General features: G+C 42.7%; 1 protein-coding gene across 2 annotated transcripts in view; it reads right to left on the reverse strand.

The window, feature by feature from the left end:
* The window catches only part of LOC120017651 (cGMP-dependent protein kinase 1-like), a 168208-nt gene that overhangs the window by 36709 nt on the left and 111349 nt on the right, over window positions 1-20150 (reverse strand). For both annotated transcript variants that reach the window (XM_038960558.1, XM_038960561.1), the window contains exons 5-7: window positions 14588-14651; window positions 10247-10324; window positions 9442-9536 (exon numbers count right to left, since the gene is read on the reverse strand). In XM_038960558.1, coding sequence (XP_038816486.1) covers window positions 9442-9536; window positions 10247-10324; window positions 14588-14651 — 237 coding nt within the window. The remainder of the gene's footprint in view (window positions 1-9441; window positions 9537-10246; window positions 10325-14587; window positions 14652-20150) is intronic.

Raw genomic sequence — 20150 nt, forward strand, 5'->3', positions numbered from 1 at the left:
ATCGAAAAGTAAGAACTATTTATGCTGATAATTCATTGTTCTGTTGAAAAAAGTAAAATGCATGAGACGCCATTTCTGGCAGTGTAGCCTTGCGTTATCGCAGCCTGTATTGCGCAGTAAGGTTAATTTTAAAAATGTAATTCAGCGATTGCATTAAGAACTAATTTGTCTTTCAATTGCTGTCCAACCTGTATTTTTTTAGTCAACTTTATGAATAGTTTTCGATAAAAATAGGTGCCGTTCCAAGATGGCGCCGGACAGATTGCTTGATATTTTGGACACTATTCTCAATGTATAAGCACGATTTGTGCCGCTAAATATGCACATTTTCGAACAAACTCTATATGAATTGTGTAATATGATGTTACAGGACTGTCATCTGAAGAATTCTGAGAAGGTTAGTGAAAATATTAATATATTTTGGTGGTTTATACGTTATAGCTATTTTTGCCTTGAATCAATGCTGGTATGATGTTCGCTATTGTGCTAAGCTAATATAACGCTATATTGTGTTTTCGCTGTAAAACACTTAGAAAATCTGAAATATTGTCTTGATTCACAAGATCTGTGTCTTTCATCTGCTGCACGCTGTGTATTTTTAAGAAATGTTTTATGATGAGTAATTAGCTAATACACGATGGTCTCTGTAGTTATTCTAGTCGTTTTAGTGAGAGTTGTGATGGGGGCTGCAATGGTAAACTATGATTTATACCTGAAATATGCACATTTTTCTAACAAAACCTATGCTATACAATAAATATGTTATCAGACTGTCATCTGATGAGGTTGTTTCTTGGTTAGTGGCTATTTATATCTTTATTTGGTCGAATTTGTGATAGCTGCTGATGGAGTAAAAAAAAATGGTGGAGTATGGAACTGGTGTCTTTTGCTAACGTGGTTAGCTAATAGATTTACATATTGTGTCTTCCCTGTAAAACATTTTAAAAATCAGAAATGATGGCTTTATTCACAAGATGTGTATCTTTCATTTGGTGTCTTGGACTTGTGATTTCATGAACATTTTATTATATGATATCCCTGTGGCTTTAGGCTAGGCTATGCTAGTCAGCTTTTGTGATGGGGGGGATCCCGGATCCGGGTTTGGTAGGCGTTAGAGGTTAACTGCCTTGTTCAGGGGCAGAACGACAGATTTTTACCTTGTCAGCTCGGGGATTCAATCTTCCAACCTTTCGGTTACCACTCTAACCACTAGGCTACCTGCCGCCCCAGGTAATAAATATTGTCTCAGCAGGGGTGATGGTCAGATTCGAGTTTAGGAATGAGCGTTACTCCGAGGCCTGTACTCTGGAGCGGGATCGATTTGGGGGTGGAGGATCCATCATGGTCTGGGGCGGTGTGTCACAGCATCATCGGACTGAGCTTGTTGTCATTGCAGGCAATCTCAACGCTGTGCGTTACAGAGAAGACATCCTCCTCCCTCATGTAGTACAATTCCTGCAGGCTCATCCTGACATGACCCTCCAGCATGACAATGCCACCAGCCATACTGCTCATTCTGTGCGTGATTTCCTATAAGACAGGAATGTCAGCGTTCTGCCATTGCCAGCGAAGAGCCCGGATCTCAATCCCATTGAGCACGTCTGGGACCTGTGGGATCGGAGGGTGAGGGCTAGAGCCATTCCCCCCAGAAATGTCTGGGAACTTTGCAGGTGCCTTGGTGGAAGAGTGGGGTAACATCTCACAGAAAGAACTGGCAAATCTGGTGCAGTCCATGAGGAGGAGATGCACTGCAGTACTTAATGCAGCTGGTGGCCACACCAGATACTGACTGTTACTTTTGATTTTGACACCCTCTTTGTTCAGGGACACCTTATTCCATTTCTGTTAGTCACATGTCTGTGGAACTTGTTCAGGTTATGTCTCAGTTTTTGAATCTTGTTATGTTCATACAAATATTTACACATGTTAAGTTTGCTGGAAATAAACACAGTTGAAAGTGAGAGGACGTTTCTTTTTTTGCTGAGTTTACTAGGCGGTGTCAGACGAAGGCCCCAAAAATTGTCAATGACTACAGTCACCCAAGTCATAGACTGTTCTCTCTGAACAGCTGTACCAGAGCGCCAAGTCTAGGACCAAAACACTCTTCTACCCCCAAGAAAAAAGACTGCTGAACAACTACACTATTCAAATGGCCACCCGGACTATTTACATTGAACACCCCCCACCCCCTCCTCACCCGGCTGCTACTCGCGGTTTACTATCTATGCATAGTCACATTACAAATTACCTTGATTAACCTGTACCCCCGCACATTGACTCAGTACCGCTACCCCCTGTATATAGCCTCGTTATTGTTATGTACATTTCTTGTGTTACCTTGTGAATAATTCCATTTTTTTACTTTAGTTAATTTAATAAATATTTTATTAACTCTATTTCTTGAACTGCATTGTTGGTTAAGGGCTTGTAAGTAAGCATTTCACAGTAATGTTGTATTCGGCGCATGTGACAAAAACAATTTGATTTGATTTGATTCACACAAAATCTATTTTGCTTTCTATCTCAGATAATGAGCAGAGCCCTTTCCTCTAAATGGTACATACACACAGAGACTGAGCTGCTAGCTGCGCTAATTTGCCTCATAAAAGGTGTACAGTTTTTGTATTATTTACACACCATGGTGATTTCCTTTCATTAAGACACCAACAACCCAATACAGCCGGTGTGTGGGATAGATAGATTCACTGTTAAAGGGGCAATCTGCAGTTGCTACATCCATTTTTGGACTTAAGTTAATGACGTGATACCCAATGATTCTTGAAGGATATCATTTATAAATGTCTTGTGAGTTTAGTTCAACTGCCGTACCCCACCAGAACCCAAAATATAAGCTTGTTTTACTCCACTGTTTGTAAACTAAGTAAATGTAAACAAACACTTTATAGCCTCAAAACATGGTTACAACTATACTTTTTATATCATGGATGATGGTCAGTCCTTGAATCCATAGCTCTTTCTATGAATTTGATATCCAGCACCATCCCTCAGCTTTTTACAGAAACAGTGGCGGGGATGGCTTTGTTATTGTTTAAACTCCAGATTGTCCATTTAAGTAATAGAGGGGGGTCTCCATCACATGCTCTCCTCTTCTCCTTTGGTTGACGGGGTAATGCTTTTGGCTGTCATATTGTTGATATTGACAATAGTAGTTGGAAACTATTTCTGCTGTCTGTTAACCTCTGCAAACAATTGATTTACTCTGATCACCGCAGACCTTCACAATTGCTTGTAAACACACACAGAGCGAGAGAGCGAGAGAGAGAAGCTCTGAATGTCCTTTAGAGCAGCACGGCAGAGACCCGGCCAGCGGTGTACATTTCCAGTCGAGCGTTTGAATTAAACTGGTAATTGGATGGTGATCTGGTGTCCCAAGGAGGGGTTATGAAAATACAGGCTGAGGTGGCACTTGAGACCAGCACCAATCATATTGTTTCCCTTCTCTGTCAACGATGTCACACTCTTTAAATAAGCTCTCATCCTCTACTGACCCTCCTATCAACCCACACACATGAACGCACACGCACAACACACACACTCCCCCGAAGCACAGCACACATCGTCTGAACTGTTGATGGATCTACACCACAAATGGGAGTTCATACAAGAATGTGACATCAGATACTATGCTGCCCTATCGGGGACAACAACTATGTTTTGAGGTACCTCTGTTCCTAGAACTGCCAACAAGATTTATGTACATGATAGACTATAACCTAAGAGGAGAGTGGAACAATTTCTGTTTCACGTAAACACGCACGCGCATGAAAACATGTGCACAGGCAGACACACACACTCCAGTATCATTGCTAAGAGAACAGAATGTGATTTGCAAATATTGTAACAAAAGATCAAAGTCAGAGTCTTGAGATGTAGCATGCCCTTCATCACACACATATAGAGTTTCATAAGCATCGACACACACCATTAACCTCTGATTAAAAACCGAGCTTGAAGCCCCCTGGTCAAAAGCATTCATTGAAGAAGCTGTGGTCTTCATTTCAATTTGGGAGGCATGCATGACCATCAAAGCAAATGTTGTGTGGATCGCTTTTCTCAAGACGCCCCGAGACAAAGACTTGTTGGTAAATGGTTACAATAATAAGTGGGCACTGCGTCCTTCTGAGGATACATACAGATGGCCTTCTTAGATGTCCTTAGGGAGAATACAAGAGATAGAGAAAATAAACACGATTTTGAAGAAGGTTTTCCCTGTATCTTAAGAGTTATTTACAGCAAACAGACTTTCTAAACTCCTTAAAATATTATTCTGAAAGTGTCGCTATGACATATTATTTTAAACAGAAATGTGTACAGATTTCTTCTTCTGGGAAAAGCTATGAATCCTATTGTAATCAAATGGGTCAGTCCAATCTCCGGTATCATTAGCATGACCATCAGAAGAGTTGGATTAACATGACTCAAACACTCTCATTTCACAAAGGAATGTTTCACTCCTTACTGTGAAATGTGGGACACTTTCTTTCTTTTATCTGTTTCACATATCGTCTTCCAATGGCAGCAGAGCTACAGTAGCCCTGTCCCATATGTCCCACATACATTTTAATGATGTCATCTTACATCTCTTATGTTCATTAGCTTCAGATAAGGAATAGACCATACTGTACTCAATTTGCTACACTGCATTTGCCATATAATTACCACCTTATGTATGCTGTATTAATATCAGACAATGATCTTATATAACTGTTTGTGTGAGAAATATGACACGCAACTGATGATCTAGACTGGTATATATCTCTCACTCCAAACGGGTAGAGATTTCTCAGTGAATTATTGCTTCCACAGTAATTGGTTGTCTGCATTACTTCTAATCAATACATCAATATGCATTGTAACTGTTTTGCTTCACACAGGTAAATAGAGCTCAATGGGGATTGTTCCTCATTCAGTTACCACAAGATGGTGCTAGCTACATCCCTTATTTTTTACTCACGTGCAGTGTGTGTGTGTGTGTGTGTGTGTGTGTGTGTGTGTGTGTGTGTGTGTGTGTGTGTGTGTGTGTGTGTGTGTGTGTGTGTGTGTGTGTGTGTGTGTGTGTGTGTGTGTGTGTGTGTGTGTGTGTGTGTGTGTGTGTAAGGGGGGATCTATGGAACATTTGGTTCCTCTTTTGCTATTATCAAACCCACCCAGGGCTGAAACGCACTGGAGACTAACCGGGTGATTCTCATGAAACCAGTTTTAAACATGTCTGTAGCAAATTGAGTTACAAAACCATGATCCATCTGCAAAAATCAACTACCATTCTGAGGACTAAGATGTCTAGTTCTCAGCAAAGTGTGTTATTTTAAATACATTTTACACTTTCGCCTGAATTTTTTAAATTTTCACCCCACATTCTCATTACTGAAATGCGTCCGGATTATGTTCTCGGGTCATTTCATACAATTTTACTTTAGAAAAACGTAACTTATTTTAATAAAACACAAAATATGTTGTTGTAGTTTGTCCATAAATCATAAAAATTGTATACTAGTTGATAATATTTATTATGTACAAACAGTGTCTGTGGACATCTCATTAGGCAACACTTTTTCAAGTTCCTGTAAAAACTCCAATCAGTTTTTTTACAAAGTTTTATTCATCCATGATGCATCATCTAGAGGAGTAGTAGAGGTTAAGTTAAGGAAACTAGGCGTATGTCGCGTGTCACTACTTCACAGGAGAGCTGTTTGAACATAAACTTTTTTAAATGCGTTTTTTGTCAGAAATGCCTTCTCGAACATATGAACTTTCATGTGCCTTTATAACAAACTTGTATGCCATGCTGCAAATACGAATACAATTTTTTAATTATGAACCTAGTTGGTTTAGCCACAGAAAAAGTGAGCAACCTTCCCGCTAGCCATGATTGGCTGAGATAATAAGTGGGCTGGACATGCCGAGAGATGAGTTCGGATTGGTCTGCCATATAGCATGCTTCTGTCTATTTGAGCTGGTCAGTATGTCTAGGTAATCCTCTCTAATGCAGGCTTAATTTTTTTTTTATTGCGTAGTAAAACGGCATAAGCCTAATATCAAGGTAAAGTGTACTGTTAGCTAGCTAACGTTAGCTGACTGGCTCACTAGCTAACGTTAAGTGTATGCTCTCCACTTTCTGGAGGACCAAGTTTTTAAATCAGTGGAATTCGAGGATGATAGCTAAGGAGAAGGAGAAAACACCTCTCTCCGGATTAAATCTTCAAACTAAGGGCAACCATGGCAACCCGACAGGAGACGCGTCCATCCATGATATATACAGGTAAGATAGCCTAGCTAGCTACATTTTCAGACATTACACGTTTCTAATTTTGACAGAAAGTGGTTTCATTTCAAGTTAGTGTACTGTTAGCTAGCTAACGTTAGCTGGCTCGCTAGCTAACGGTATGTGTATGATCTTATTATTCGTATCTCATAGCCACTTGACTAGTTATAGCCTAATGTTAGTTAACTAACATTGAACCTGGTTGGTTAGCTACCTGCAGATTCATTCAGGGTAGTAACGGAAACTCACGTAAACTCGTACATCGCCTTGGTCCGTACAATTGCCCTTATTTTAGCGCCCCAAAAACGTAATACTTCCAGATCAACTGTAATGTCAATACCATTTCTCCCCTTTCCAACAAAATTAATTACATGACCTAAACACTACCCGTTTCTGCATAATTCAAGCAGGCAATGAGCCCCGTCGGGTATTTTTAAAAATGGCGGGTGGGGAAGCGAAACTAATGCGTGATAGTGAGAAGGACAGATGTCGTGCGGAAAATTGCTTTTTTCACTCGATCTGTCCAACTTATCACCTTATCGCCTCTAAAATGTAAATAAAACACTATAAAGAGTTTATATAATGTGTCATTACATACCTATTTAAAGGTTTGTGTCGAATTTGAATCGGGTTTTTAGGGAAGTGCTAAAGTGATCTTAGAAGTAACCAGCGACTTTGAGAATGATGATCTCACCTTACCCCTGTCACTGTCCATTTCTTGTTTTTAAACGATGAGAGAAGTGCTACACCTGGTGGAGAGAGATTGTTAGACAGAAATAGTTGCTTTATGCGTGCTGTACGTTACGACATGACACGTCAAGATGTAACGGAGGGTCAGTTTTTTAAACTTTTCTCCAATACTATAGAGCCATTTGTCAGAGCTGCTAGGAGTACTGGGTGGAGGAGTCAAGCGCAGAGAGCAGGGTTTCAAGAAAGTGGATTTATTTTCCAATTGACAGGGAAAACGATCATGCCCTAAACACACGGGCGCATGAAAAAGACGAGTCCAAAAACACCGGACTAAACTGTCCCGAGAAAATAATAAAATCCACATCACAATCCAACACCAAATAACAGATAAACAAGCCCGCACAAAAGCCAGCGGGCTACCTGCCCTTAAATAGCCTACCCACCAAACTAAACTCAAAACAGGTGCACCCAATCAGCCCAAACTAACAGAAACAAAAAGAAAAGAATCGATGGCAGCTAGTAGGCCGGTGACGACGACCGCCGAGCGCCGCCCGAACAGGAAGAGGCACCATCCTCGGCGGGATTCGTGACACCATTACCATGTCGATCAACGCTTGAATAGAAACCTAGTTCACACCCCCGATTTTGAAGTCAACACAGTCGCTACAGTCCCATTAGTTTTCTTTGTAGCCTCGTTTGAATGTCGCGGTTATGCACATTTGTACGGAATGGGGTGAGTTTACGTTAACGTCATGAGTTGGCATTATGATTCATTGTTTACCTAGCTAGCTAGCGAGCTACATGTCTTAACAAAAGACTCACGTCTGAGTGTGCCAGAGCGCAGAATAACTGATGAATTTACAAACATTGAACAGCCGTTGAATATGGCCGGTGTCAGTAAACATCGGCAAAAAAGCATCATTAAATTGTTGCCACCAGCACAGTTACAGTCACCAACGATCTGGATAACATGAAAACAGCCTAACCAGCTCTGCTAGAGTGAATCAAATGGTCAGAGTGGGGTGTTCTCTCATTTTGTCTGGAAGTAGCTAGCAAGCTAGCCACCAATACCCAGTTAGCTTGGGTGCTTGACTGCCGTTGTGAGGTTAAAACGTTCGGATCAACCCTACTCATCGGCCAGAGCTTCCAGTGTGTGCTCTGAACGCTCCGAGAGTGAAACGCTCTGAATATACAAACGGACAATCTGACAGCACAGTTGCAGTCACCAACACTTTGCATAACATAACAGCCTAACCAGCTCTGCTAGGGCAAGTAATGTTCAGTGAGCTGTTCTCTCATTTGTGTCTGGAAGTAGCTAGCAAGTTAGCTTGGGTGCTTGACTGCTGTTGTTTGTACAGAATGCTTGGATCAACACTTAAAGAGATGGGTGGGGCTAAAGCTTAAGGGGATGTGAACTATGCTGAATGGGTGTAGACAAAGAAGAGCTCTCCAGTAGCAGTACCAAAACATTAAAAGTCAATTTTCTAAAAAGTGAGTTTACAAGTTTATCAACTTTCAAAGCAAAATTAATTTTCCATTATTCCTGTAGCGTATGATATACAATTTTGTAGCTCTGAGTCTCTACTTTAATCCAATATAAAAAACACAATTTCAAATAAGACTGACTTGAGCCGGTCGGTCACATATGCCTTCAGAATGAGGTTCTTATTCTCAAACACCCCTTTTACCCCACTTGACCTTCTCATTACCGAAACAGCTAAAAAGCTCAAATTAGGGAAAAGGTCTGGTTTAATTTTATTAGGTTTATAATTACATTTTACATATTTGTCTTTTCAGTGTTATGTTTAACTCAGGCCTTTTCATTAGAGGAGCAATGTTAAAAAATATATTAGAAATTGATTTGGGTATTCCTTTTTTGGAATGTTGCGGTAATGAGAATTTTGTGGAAATTGTGGTAAAATGCATAATGTGATCAAAAAAACATAATAATCATTATGAAATAAAAGGTAATAAGGAATGAAAAGAAGGCTACGTCAGACATTGGGGTCCTTTGTACAGGTGAAGTTCATGAGTACATAACTACACATAAATACAATGAAGTACATACTGTAAGTACAGTCTTACCAAATACATTTGCGGACAATGATAATGATGCATTGGATTTATACAAGCACTTGCCAGGTTCTCAAGGTACTTCACAATGTGTCAGGGGGGAGATCACTCAGGCAATGTGATGCATGTGGTTTATTGGGGGTATGCACATAACAGATATTCTGGTCACAATTCTGATTTCATCCATTGCCACAGAGCACCTGCCTAGAAAGAGGAAGAGGAAAAGAGAATGAAAGGGAGAGAGAGGGAGAGAGAGATGTGCAGGTAGAGAGAAAAAGAAAGAGAAATGGAGGAAAGACAAGAAGGGAAAGAGATAGATAAAGAGACAGAGAAAGAGAGGGGGCAGGGCAAAGAGTGGGAGATAGAAGTGTGAGTAGAGGGATTATCAGTCTTACCCATGCAGGGCCTTCTCTCCGAACCAGTCTCCTTTCTCCATGCTGCGGAGGTAGACAGGATCCCCGCTGGGCTTGTCTTCCCTGGTCACATTCACCTGGACAAAGGGGTGGGGTGCCACTTTAAATCCATAAGGGGGGAGTGAGCAGTTATACATTCTGAGAGAAGGGACCTATGGGACCATGAGCTGCACTGTAAGTACCTCAAACCCTTCTTTAATGGACATTTCTGTAACTGTATGGTTGACTAATCACTACATTATTCAACATCAAAGTGAGGTTAATGCAGAGCAGGGGTGATGGACATATCTGTGCATGCTAAATCTTTGTACATCTTTGATGGACATATTGGTGCTATGGTCTGTGAGGAACCACTAACCAGGTCATTAGCTAGCTGACAACTGAGCGATGGAGGTCCAGCAGAAATGGCCAAAGTGAAGATATAGAAGGTCGTTTGACTTAATTAAGGCTTCTATCTTCATTCATTAGAAGGTTCTATTGCGGTATGACATCACATCCACCAGAAATACATAGCTAAATTTGAGGGAAAGAGTGATAATTCAACTTTTAATATGATCTGGAAGACAAAAAGGGAAAGAAAGACCCAGGAAAAGAAACAAAGAGAGAGAGAGAGAGAGAGAGAGAGAAAGAGGTTTGTTCCACTAGTTGAGACAGATGGATACTGTACATCTTGATAATTTGAATGGGGTAAATCGTTGACCTTATTTGGCTTCCTGGCTGGGACAGAAGGTAACATGTCTGGCTGAGAGCCCTATATCAATAATGTTGATGATGATGAGGGTCTCACCATTCCCTTACTGACAATGAAGAAGGTGTCTCCCGTGGCTCCCTGTCTGACGATGTACTCTCCATCCTCATAGTGTGTCTGGAACCAAAGAGGAGAAGATAAGTGAGAAGGATGAGTCACCCAGGCACCTCTGTCTAATACCCACTTCACCCCAGGGTGAGACACCTTGAACACGTTGCATTGGTGAAAAGGTTTTCCCTCAGTATTGTATCTTAGTTGGGGTGCATAGTCCCCTGAAGCAACAATCCTTTGAAAGCACACACACATTCACACACATAAGCACATAGGCACAGCCGCACGTGTATGTGCACGCACGCGCGCGCACACATGCACGCTCCATATTCTTCACACTCTCATTTCCTGTGTTTTCTCTTGATTTGAAAGCCTCTCCTTGAACTTCATACACACACAGTGTGTTAACCTGTAAAGACAGGATTATGTGTAACACACTGCCATTTATCCAGGAAAAGATGGTTGAATGTGGTATGTGAGAGTGAGTATCGGGCCTTTGTAAGACAAAGCTGTGACATTTAACTTGTAGAGGGCTCAGCCGATCAATACACTGTGACCAATGTGCCACACCAGACCAACTAAACACACTGCCCATGGAAACAGATGCTGACCTTTGTATATTATGGTCATCCAATCTCAAAACATAGAGGTTGCATTGTCTTCTTGTTGTTCAGTCTAGCAGTCAAATCCTGGGTGGTGTTCTAGCGATCTGCCCCAATATACCTGTTAGCAACAGGGTTTAGATGTGTGCGTTTTTTTCCTCGTCCATCTAGACACAATATCCCATAATGAAAAGCCAAAACAGGTTTTTAGAAATGTTAGCAAATTTATAAAAAAATCCCAAACTGAAATATCACATTTACATAAGTATTCAGACCATTTACTCTGTCCTTTGTTGAAGCATCATTGGCAGCGATGACAGCCTCGAGTCTTCTTGTGTAACCATCTGTGCTGAAGGACGGGAAGCAAGTTCAGGGAGTGAGTGTTTTAATAAAAATAAACGGAACATAATACAAAACAAGAACCTCGAACAACGCACAGACATGAAACAGAAACAATGACGTCTGGGGAAAGAAGTAAAGGAAGTGACATATATAGGGCAGGTAATCATGGAAGTGATGGAGTCTGACGACGCACAGGTGCGCATAACGATGGAGACAGGTGTGCGCCATAACGAGCAGCCTGGTGACCTAGAGGCCGGAGAGGGAGCACACTTGACAGTACCCCCTCCCCGACATGCGGCTCCAGCTGCAGGAAGCCGACCAAAATGAAGATCCCGGGAAACAGGAGCGGACCGGTCACCTCTGCAGAGGTGCAGGAAACCCGTCAATCTGGCTGAGACGCAGGAGCATGGCAACCTCGAGCGCCGGAGAGAAAACATAACTGGCGGTCCCCCTCCCCGGCGCGTTGGGCACTAGCCGCAGGACACCAACCCAAGGGACGATCCCGGGGATCAGGAGCGGACTGGTCACCCCCGCTGAAGCGCGGGAACCTGCCGCCAGCTGGGATGCAGGAACCTGACAGACCGGCTGAGGCAGGGGAGCCTGGCGATCCGGTTGAGGCATGAGAGCCTGACAAGAGTGAAGCAGGGGAGCCTGTCGATCCGGCTGAGGTATGAAAGCCTGTAACGGCTCCAGAACCCACGTCATTCCCACTGACACAAAAAATAAAAAATAACACTCCCTGATGCTTCCCTTGGGTGAGGCGTCATTCTGTAACGATGTGTGCTGAGAGTCAGGAAGCAAGTTCAGGGAGTGAGTGTTTTAATAAAAATAAACGGAACATAATACAAAACAAGAACCTCGAACAACGCACAGACATGAAACAGAAACAATGACGTCTGGGGAAAGAACCAAAGGAAGTGACATATATAGGGCAGGTAATCATGGAAGTGATGGAGTCTGACGACGCACAGGTGCGCATAACGATGGAGACAGGTGTACGCCATAACGAGCAGCCTGGTGAACTAGAAGCCGGAGAGGGAGCACACGTGACATCTTGTGTATGACGCTACAAGCTTGGCATACCTGTATTTGTTGAGTTTCTCCCATTCTTCTCCGCAGATCCTCTCAAGCGCTTTCAGGTTGGATGGGGAGCGTCACTGCACAGCTATTTTCAGTTCTCTCCAGAGATGTTTGATCGGGTTCAAGTCCCGGGCTCTTGCTGGGCAATTCAAGGACATTCAGAGACTTGTCCCAAACCCACTCCAGGATTGTCTTGGCTGTGTGCTTAGGGTTGTTGTCCTGTTGGAAGGTGAACCTTCATCCCAGGCTGAGGTCCTGAGCACTTTGGATTGGGTTTTCATCAAGGATCTCTCAGTGCTTTGCTCCATTCATCTTTCCCTCGATCCTGACTACCAGTCTACCAGTCCCTGCAGCTGAAAAACATCCCCACAGAATGATGCTGCCACCACCATGCTTCACCGTAGGGATGGTGCCAGGTTTTCTCCAGACGGGACGCTTGGCATTCAGGCCAAATAGTTCAATCTTGGTTTCATCAGACAAGAGAATCTTGTTTCTCAAGGTCTGAGAGTCTTTAGGTGCCTTTTGGCCAACACCAAGTGGGCTGTCATGTGCCTTTTACTGAGGAGTGTCTGGCCACTCTACCATAAAGGCCTGATTGGTGGAGTGCTGCAGAGATGGTTGTCCTTCTCGAAGGATCTCCCATCTCCACAGAGGAACTGAAACTCTGTCAGAGTGACCATCACCTCCCTGACCAAGGCCCTTCTCCCTTGATTGCTCAGTTTGTCCGGGCGGCCAGCCCTAGGAATAGTTTTGGTGGTGCCAAACTTCTTCCATGCAAGAATGATGGAGGTCACAGTGTTCTTGGGGACCTTCAATGCTGCAGACATTTTTTTGTACCCTTCCCCAGATCTGTGCCTTGACAAAATCCTGTCTCGGAGCTCTACGGACAATTCCTTTGACCTCATGGCTAGATTATTGCACTGTCAACTGTGAGACCTTATATAGACAGGTGTATGCCTTTACAAATGATGTCCAATCAAGTTGTAAAAACATCTCAAGGATGCACCTGAGCTCAATTTCAAGTCTCATAGCAAAGGGTCTGAATACTTATGTAAATAAGGTATTTCTATTTTTTTATTTTATAAATTTGCAAACATCTATAAAAACCTGTTTTCACTTTGTCATTATGGGGTATTTCCACAAAATGTGGAAAAAGGAAGAGGTCTGAATACTTTCCGAATGCACTGTATGTCTCAGTCTATCTCAGACAAATCAATAAGACAGCACCTGATTGACATTAGAATGAACAGTACTTTGGTGAATACAACATAGTATTGAATGGCACAGAGGGGCTCTCACAAACATAATGTTAACATGTTATTTTGGTTTGTGTTTGGCAGTCAGTGTATGTCCCAAGCATTAGTCAGATGGTCTGTTCTTTTTTAAATGCATTGATTCATTTTACGACTGCAGTCACAAAGGTTCTCATTTTCTACGACAAGGCAAGCGATATACACACATTGAATAACATGCAAAAACAATATTATAGCTTTAAAATGAACTTTAATGATTGTGTGTCATGTATTCATTCTCTTGAAAGAGAGGTAAATATTTATGTTGAAAGAAACGGAATGGAATAGGTAAAACCTTAAGTTGTAGAGAGTGCATAGATTTTCATAGTTTAGCATAATTGATAGATTTTTCTGTCCTTGTGAAGTGAACACTTTATGGCCAAAATTGGGACCACTTCCTGGTCATTATCCGAACACACACACACACACAGAGAAATGCAAATGCTACAGGCTTCTAAAAGCCTGCAGCACAAAATAAATGTAAAAAGCAGCGTGCAGCCAAAGTAAAACTGGAGAACATATCAAAGGGAAAAGGATAACAAATAGTATAAATGGAGCTCAGAAGTGTAGTGCCAAAAAAATCATTGCTATTGCAATGTCAAAAGAAAACATATAACCTTTTACAAAACCACCAGAAGTCTGAAATAATTCAGAGAGGAAACCTAAACAAAAAAAGTAAACCAGAGAACCGGTACAATATATACATTCCTCTGGGCAAAAGTGGTGATCTGACCATCTTTTGACTGGTGAGATTCCTTCAAGAATTTCAATTAGTCCTTCAAGAATTTCAATTATATTTCAATTGTATGTGTTGTCAGATCACATACAAGTTCATCAACACCATACCCAGTTGCTCAGAACTCTCAAACCTTCTCTGCCTTCAGCATAGCAAGAACATCCTCAACCCGTAGGCATCCATTATCCATTCACGCAATGCACTTTTGTTTCCATAGAAATGTGTATCCTTGGCGAACACATTTGTGTAAATAAATGGCTTTCAACGGAGGACCTACCTCCTCAAGGACATCAGCCAGCTTGCTTAGTATCTCCTCCGGAAGTTCATGGAACGTTGGAACACTGCAGGAAGAAAAGAGTCAGGAAGTCAAGGAAGAATAGGGATCCACAGTGCTACAGGGCATTGACGCTAATAGACATATACACTGAGTATACAAAACATGACATAGACTGACCAGGTGAATCCAGGTGAAAGCTATGATCCCATACTGATGTCACCAGTTAAACCCATTCAATCAGTCTAGATGAAGGGTAGGAGATAGGTTAAATAAGGATTTTTAAGCCTTGAGACACAGAATGTGTACAGTATGTGTGCCATTCATAGGGTGAATGGGCAAGACAAAAGATGTAAACGCCTTTGAACGGGGTATGGTAGTAGGTGCCAGGCGCACCGGGTTTGAGTGTCATGAACTGCAACGGTGCTGGGTTTTTCACGCTCAACAGTTTCCAGTGTGTATCTAGAATGGTCTACCACCCAAAGGACATCCAGCCAACTTGACAAAACTGTGGGAAGAATTGGAGTCAACAAGGGCCAGCATCCCTGTGGAACACTTTCGACACCTTGTAGAATCCATGCCCTGACGAAATGAGGCTGTTCTGAGGGCAAAAGTGGGTGCAACTCAATAATATTAGGAAGGTGTTGCTAATGTTTTGTACACTCAGTATACATTGAACAGAAGGTCATGTAATATCGGCAGCTACAGTCAATAGGTTAGCCTGAATAGAGTTTCTGTTATTACACTCGCTCAGTTTTCTTAACGTTGGTGAAAGTATAATCCAGAAATGAACCTATATAAATACACTACACATGTACTATGTGTGGTATTCTGTATGCGTACACACACACACACACACACACACACACACACACACACACACACACACACACACACACACACACACACACACACACACACACACACACACACACACACACACACACACACACACACAAACACACACTCTGAGGTTGAAGAGGCTTGATGTTTGTTCTGTGCGTTTCCTTGCAGTCCTCTGAATCCTAAATCCTATCTGCTCGTTATCGACATGGACTAAAGAAAACTGGCCAATGTTTATCAGAGGGGAGAGAAAAATAGCACCCAGGCATTGGAACAAAGGCTTTTATCTCTCCATATCATCTCTCTGTTTCTCCATCTCCAACTCCCTCTCGTTTTCCATGCTTTATTAAAGTAATCTGAACCATCTCGCCCCAGCACTGACTCCTGGTGCTGAATTTCCTCCATGGACCCTGGCCAGAAAATGGCTTGTCAGATAGCTCCTTACTATGGGAAACATATGTGACTTTAGGCCCCGAGCCGTGAAACAATTCCGGCAAACAAAAAGCCTCTGTTATGGAAAGTTCTGCATCTAACGACATAATTGGGTTGTAATAAAATGGTAAATTTGATCATCATGTTGTTAGGTTCAAAACTGTTAAAGTGGAATAGGATGGTGTTTACATGTGTCTTTGTGTGTGTGTGAGGGTTTGCATGCACTTGGCTTAGACTACAGTCTTCTAAAATGGGACTGTGAACCATCTGAACTCGAGTGCAGCAGTCCCGCTGATTTTCATTCCCCCCGGCCCTTAATTGATCAATTAAGCTAATTGATTTGCTGGAAAGTGGGTTACCCAGGTGTTATCAATCTCTAATTGAATGGCAACGATGAAAAAGGGTTGGGGTCAATTCAGGAAGTAAACTGAAATGCCACCTATGTTCAACAATTTCTCCATAAACTGAAAAGGAAGCTAATTATTATTTTTTGAATTCTATTTTTGAATTTAAAATTCAAATCACTTCCTGAATTGACTGACTTCAATTCTAATTGGCAAAAACCCTGGATGAAAAGCAGCCGTCACTCCAGGACCAGAACTACACCCTCCTGCTAACAAACTAGAACTTCTTGGCTCCTGGACCCTGTCCTCGCATTTCAAGGCTGCGTTGAGACAATGACTTATCAGTGACCTAAGCCCTGCTCAGATAATCCCTACCATTGTGTCGCTGAGTTGTCGTAGTGCTGCTGCAAATGTACATTGTCCCAGGGGCGTTGGCAGTCATGATTTAAGTAACCTAATTTAACTCCGCTGAATGCCTCTGTCAATCCTACGCTGTAATCATGTGCCTAAGAACCTATACTGTTAGCACTGAGGCGGTATGCCCCAGTAGGAGGTCCATTTGGGGGCAACTCCCCCTGCACTGCATCAGCTCAAACAAAAATATCACTGTCATTTCTACCTCTGATAAGCCTCCCAGTAAAATCTAATCAAATCAAACTTTATTTGTCACATGCGCTGAATACAACAAGTGTACACCTTACAGTGAAATGCTTACTTACAAGCCCTTAACCAACAGTTCAGTTCAAGAAGAGTTAAGAAAAGATTTACCCAATAAACTAAAGTAAAAGATAATAAAAAGAAACACAATAACACAACAATAACGAGGCTATATACACGGGGTACTGGTACCGAGTCAGTGTGCGAGGGCACAGGTTAGAGGTAATTTGTACATGTAGGTAGGGGTGAAGTGACTATGCATAGATAATAAACAGTGAGTAGCAGCCTTGTACAAAACAAATGGGGGGGGGGGGGGGGGGTCAATGTAATAGTCCGGTGGCCATTTGATCAATTGTTCAGCAGTCTTATGGCTTGGGGGTAGAAGCTGTTAAAGAGCCTTTTGCTCCTAGACTTGGCACTCCGGTAACGCTTGCCATGCGGTAGCAGAGAAAACAGTCTATGACTTGGGTGACTGGAGTCTCTGACAATTTTACGGGCTTTCCTCTGACACCGCCTATTATATAGGTTCTGGATGGCAGGAAGCGTGGCCCCAGTGATGTACTGGGCCGTACGCACTACAAAGCAATACAAACTATCAAAAATTCCAGGAAAGTGCTAAAAATATCCCACATTAACTTATTTGGGACTGGGGGGCAGTATTGAGCAGCTTGGATGAATAAGGTGCCCAGAGTAAACTGCCTGCTACTCATGCCCAGAAGCTAGAATATGCAAATAATTAGTAGATTTGGATAGAAAACACTCTGAAGTTTCTGAAACTGTTTGAATGATGTCTGTGAGTATAACAGAACTCATATGGCAAGCAAAAACCTGAGAAAAAAATCCAACCAGGAAGTGGGAAATCTGAGGTTGGTAGTTTTTCAAGTCATACTCCCCCGGCTGTGCCCAGGCTCCTTTGCTGTCCAAAATGTCCTCCCATGTCCAGGAGTCCGTGTTCCCACGCTGCTTGGTCCTTTGTTGGTGGGTGATTCTGTAACGATTTTCCTCCTCTTCAGACGAGGAGTATGAAGGATCGGACCAATACGCAGCGTGGTAAGTGTCCATGATAGTTTAATAAAACTGAACACGACAAAATACAAAAATAACAAAGTGAATGATAACGAAAACCGAAACAGTCCTGAAATGTGAAACAAACACTAACACAGGAAACAACCACCCACAAACACAGGTGGGAACAGGCTACCTAAATATGATTCTCAATCAGAGACAATGAAAGACAGCTGCCTCTGATTGAGAACCAAGGCCAAACACACAGAAATACAACACAAGGACAACATAGAACACCAGACATAGAATGCCCACCCAAACTCACGCCCTGACCAACCAAAACAGCGACATAAAAAGGATCTCTAAGGTCAGGACGTGACACATTGTCTATCCAATATACAGTGTCTATGGGGTCATATTGCACTTCCTACGGCTTCCACTAGATGTCAACAGTCTCTTGAACCTTGTTTCAGGCTTCTACTGTGAAGGGGGAGCGAATAAGAGCTGTTTGAGTCAGGGGTCTGGCAGAATGCCATGAGCTAAGTCAGGCGCGCGGCTGTGAGAGTTAGCTGCGTTCCTTTTCATTTCTAAAGACAAAGGAATTGTCCGGTTGAAACATTATTGAAGATTTATGATAAAAACATCCTAAAGATTGATTCTATATATCGTTTGACATGTTTCTACGAACTGTAATATAACTTTTTTGACTTTTCTTCTGAACTAAGTGATTGAGCATTTGGATTACTGGGCTAAACGTGCAAACAAAAAGGAGGTATTTGGACATAATTGATGGACTTTATCGAACAAAAACAAACATTTATTGTGGAACTGGGATTCCTGGGAGTGCATTCCGATGAAGATCATCAAAGGTAAGTGAATATTTATAACGCTATTTCTGAGTTTTGTGACACCTCTCCTTCTTTGGAAAATGGCTGTATGTTTTTCTGCGACTTGGCGCTGACCTAACATAAACACAAGGTGTGCTTTTGCCGTAAAGCCTTTTTGAAATCAGACACTGTGGCTGGATTAATGAGAAGTTTATCTTTAAAATGGTGTATAATACTTGTATGTTTGAGGAATTTTAATTATGAGATTTCTGTTGTTTTGAATTTGGCGCTGTCACGTTCCTGACCTTGTTTTCCTTTTGTATAGTTGTGTTTAGTGGGTCAGGACGTGAGCTGGGTGGGCAGTCTGTGTTGTTTGTTCTATGTTAAGTGTCAGTGTTAATTGACGTTGTATGGCTCTCAATCAGAGGCAGGTGGTTGACGTTTTCCTCTGATTGAGAACCATATATAGGTAGGTTGTTTCACATTGTTTGTTGTGGGTGGTTGTATCTCGTGTCTGTATGTCTACCACACGGGACTGTTTCGTTTGTGTTTCATGTAGTCTGTTCCTGTTCGTGCGTTCTTCGTTTATTGTAAGTTCTCAAGTCCAGGTCTGTCTACATCGTTTATTTGTTTTGGTAGTTTGTTAAAGTGTTTTCGTGTTTCGTCTATCATTTCAATAAATCATTATGTCATATAACAACGCTGCGCTTTGGTCCAATCCCTACTCCTCCTCTTCGGACGAAGAGGAGGAGAACAACCGTTACAGAACCACCCACCTAACAAGGATCAAGCAGCGTGAGAGGAACCAGCAGCAGCGGCCAAAAAAACAGGACTCGTGGACTTGGGAGGAAATATTGGACGGAAAAGGACCCTGGGCTCAGACAGGGGAATATCGCCGCCCTTTTGAAGAGAGGGAGGCAGCTAAAGCCCAGGAGCGGTGGTATGAGGAGGCAGCAAGGAGACGTGGCTGGAAACCCGAAAAGAAACCCAAAAAATTTCTTGGGAGGGGGCTACAAGAGAGTGTGGCGAAGTCAGGTAGGAGACCTGCGCCAACTCCCTGAGCTTACCGTGGAGAGCGAGAGTACGGGCAGACACCGTGTTACGCAGTAGAGCGCATGGTGTCTCCTGTACGTGTGCATAGCCCGGTGCGGTACATACCAGCTCCTCGTATCGGCCGGGCCAGATTGAGCATTGAGCCAAGTGCCATGAAGCCGGCTCTACATATCTGGCCTCCAGTACGTCTCCTCGGGCCGGCTTACATGGCACCAGCCTTACGCATGGTGTCCCCGGTTCGCCTACATAGCCCGGTGCGGGTTATTCCACCTCCCCGCACTGGTCGGGCGACGGGGAGCATACAACCAGGTAAGGTTGGGCAGGCTCAGTGCTCAAGGGAGCCAGTACGCCTGCACGGTCCGGTATTTCAAGCGCCACCTCCCCGCTCCAGCCCAGTACCACCAG

This window comes from Salvelinus namaycush, chromosome 22, assembly GCF_016432855.1.
Source record: "Salvelinus namaycush isolate Seneca chromosome 22, SaNama_1.0, whole genome shotgun sequence".
In the NCBI taxonomy this organism is placed as follows: Eukaryota; Metazoa; Chordata; class Actinopteri; order Salmoniformes; family Salmonidae; genus Salvelinus; species Salvelinus namaycush.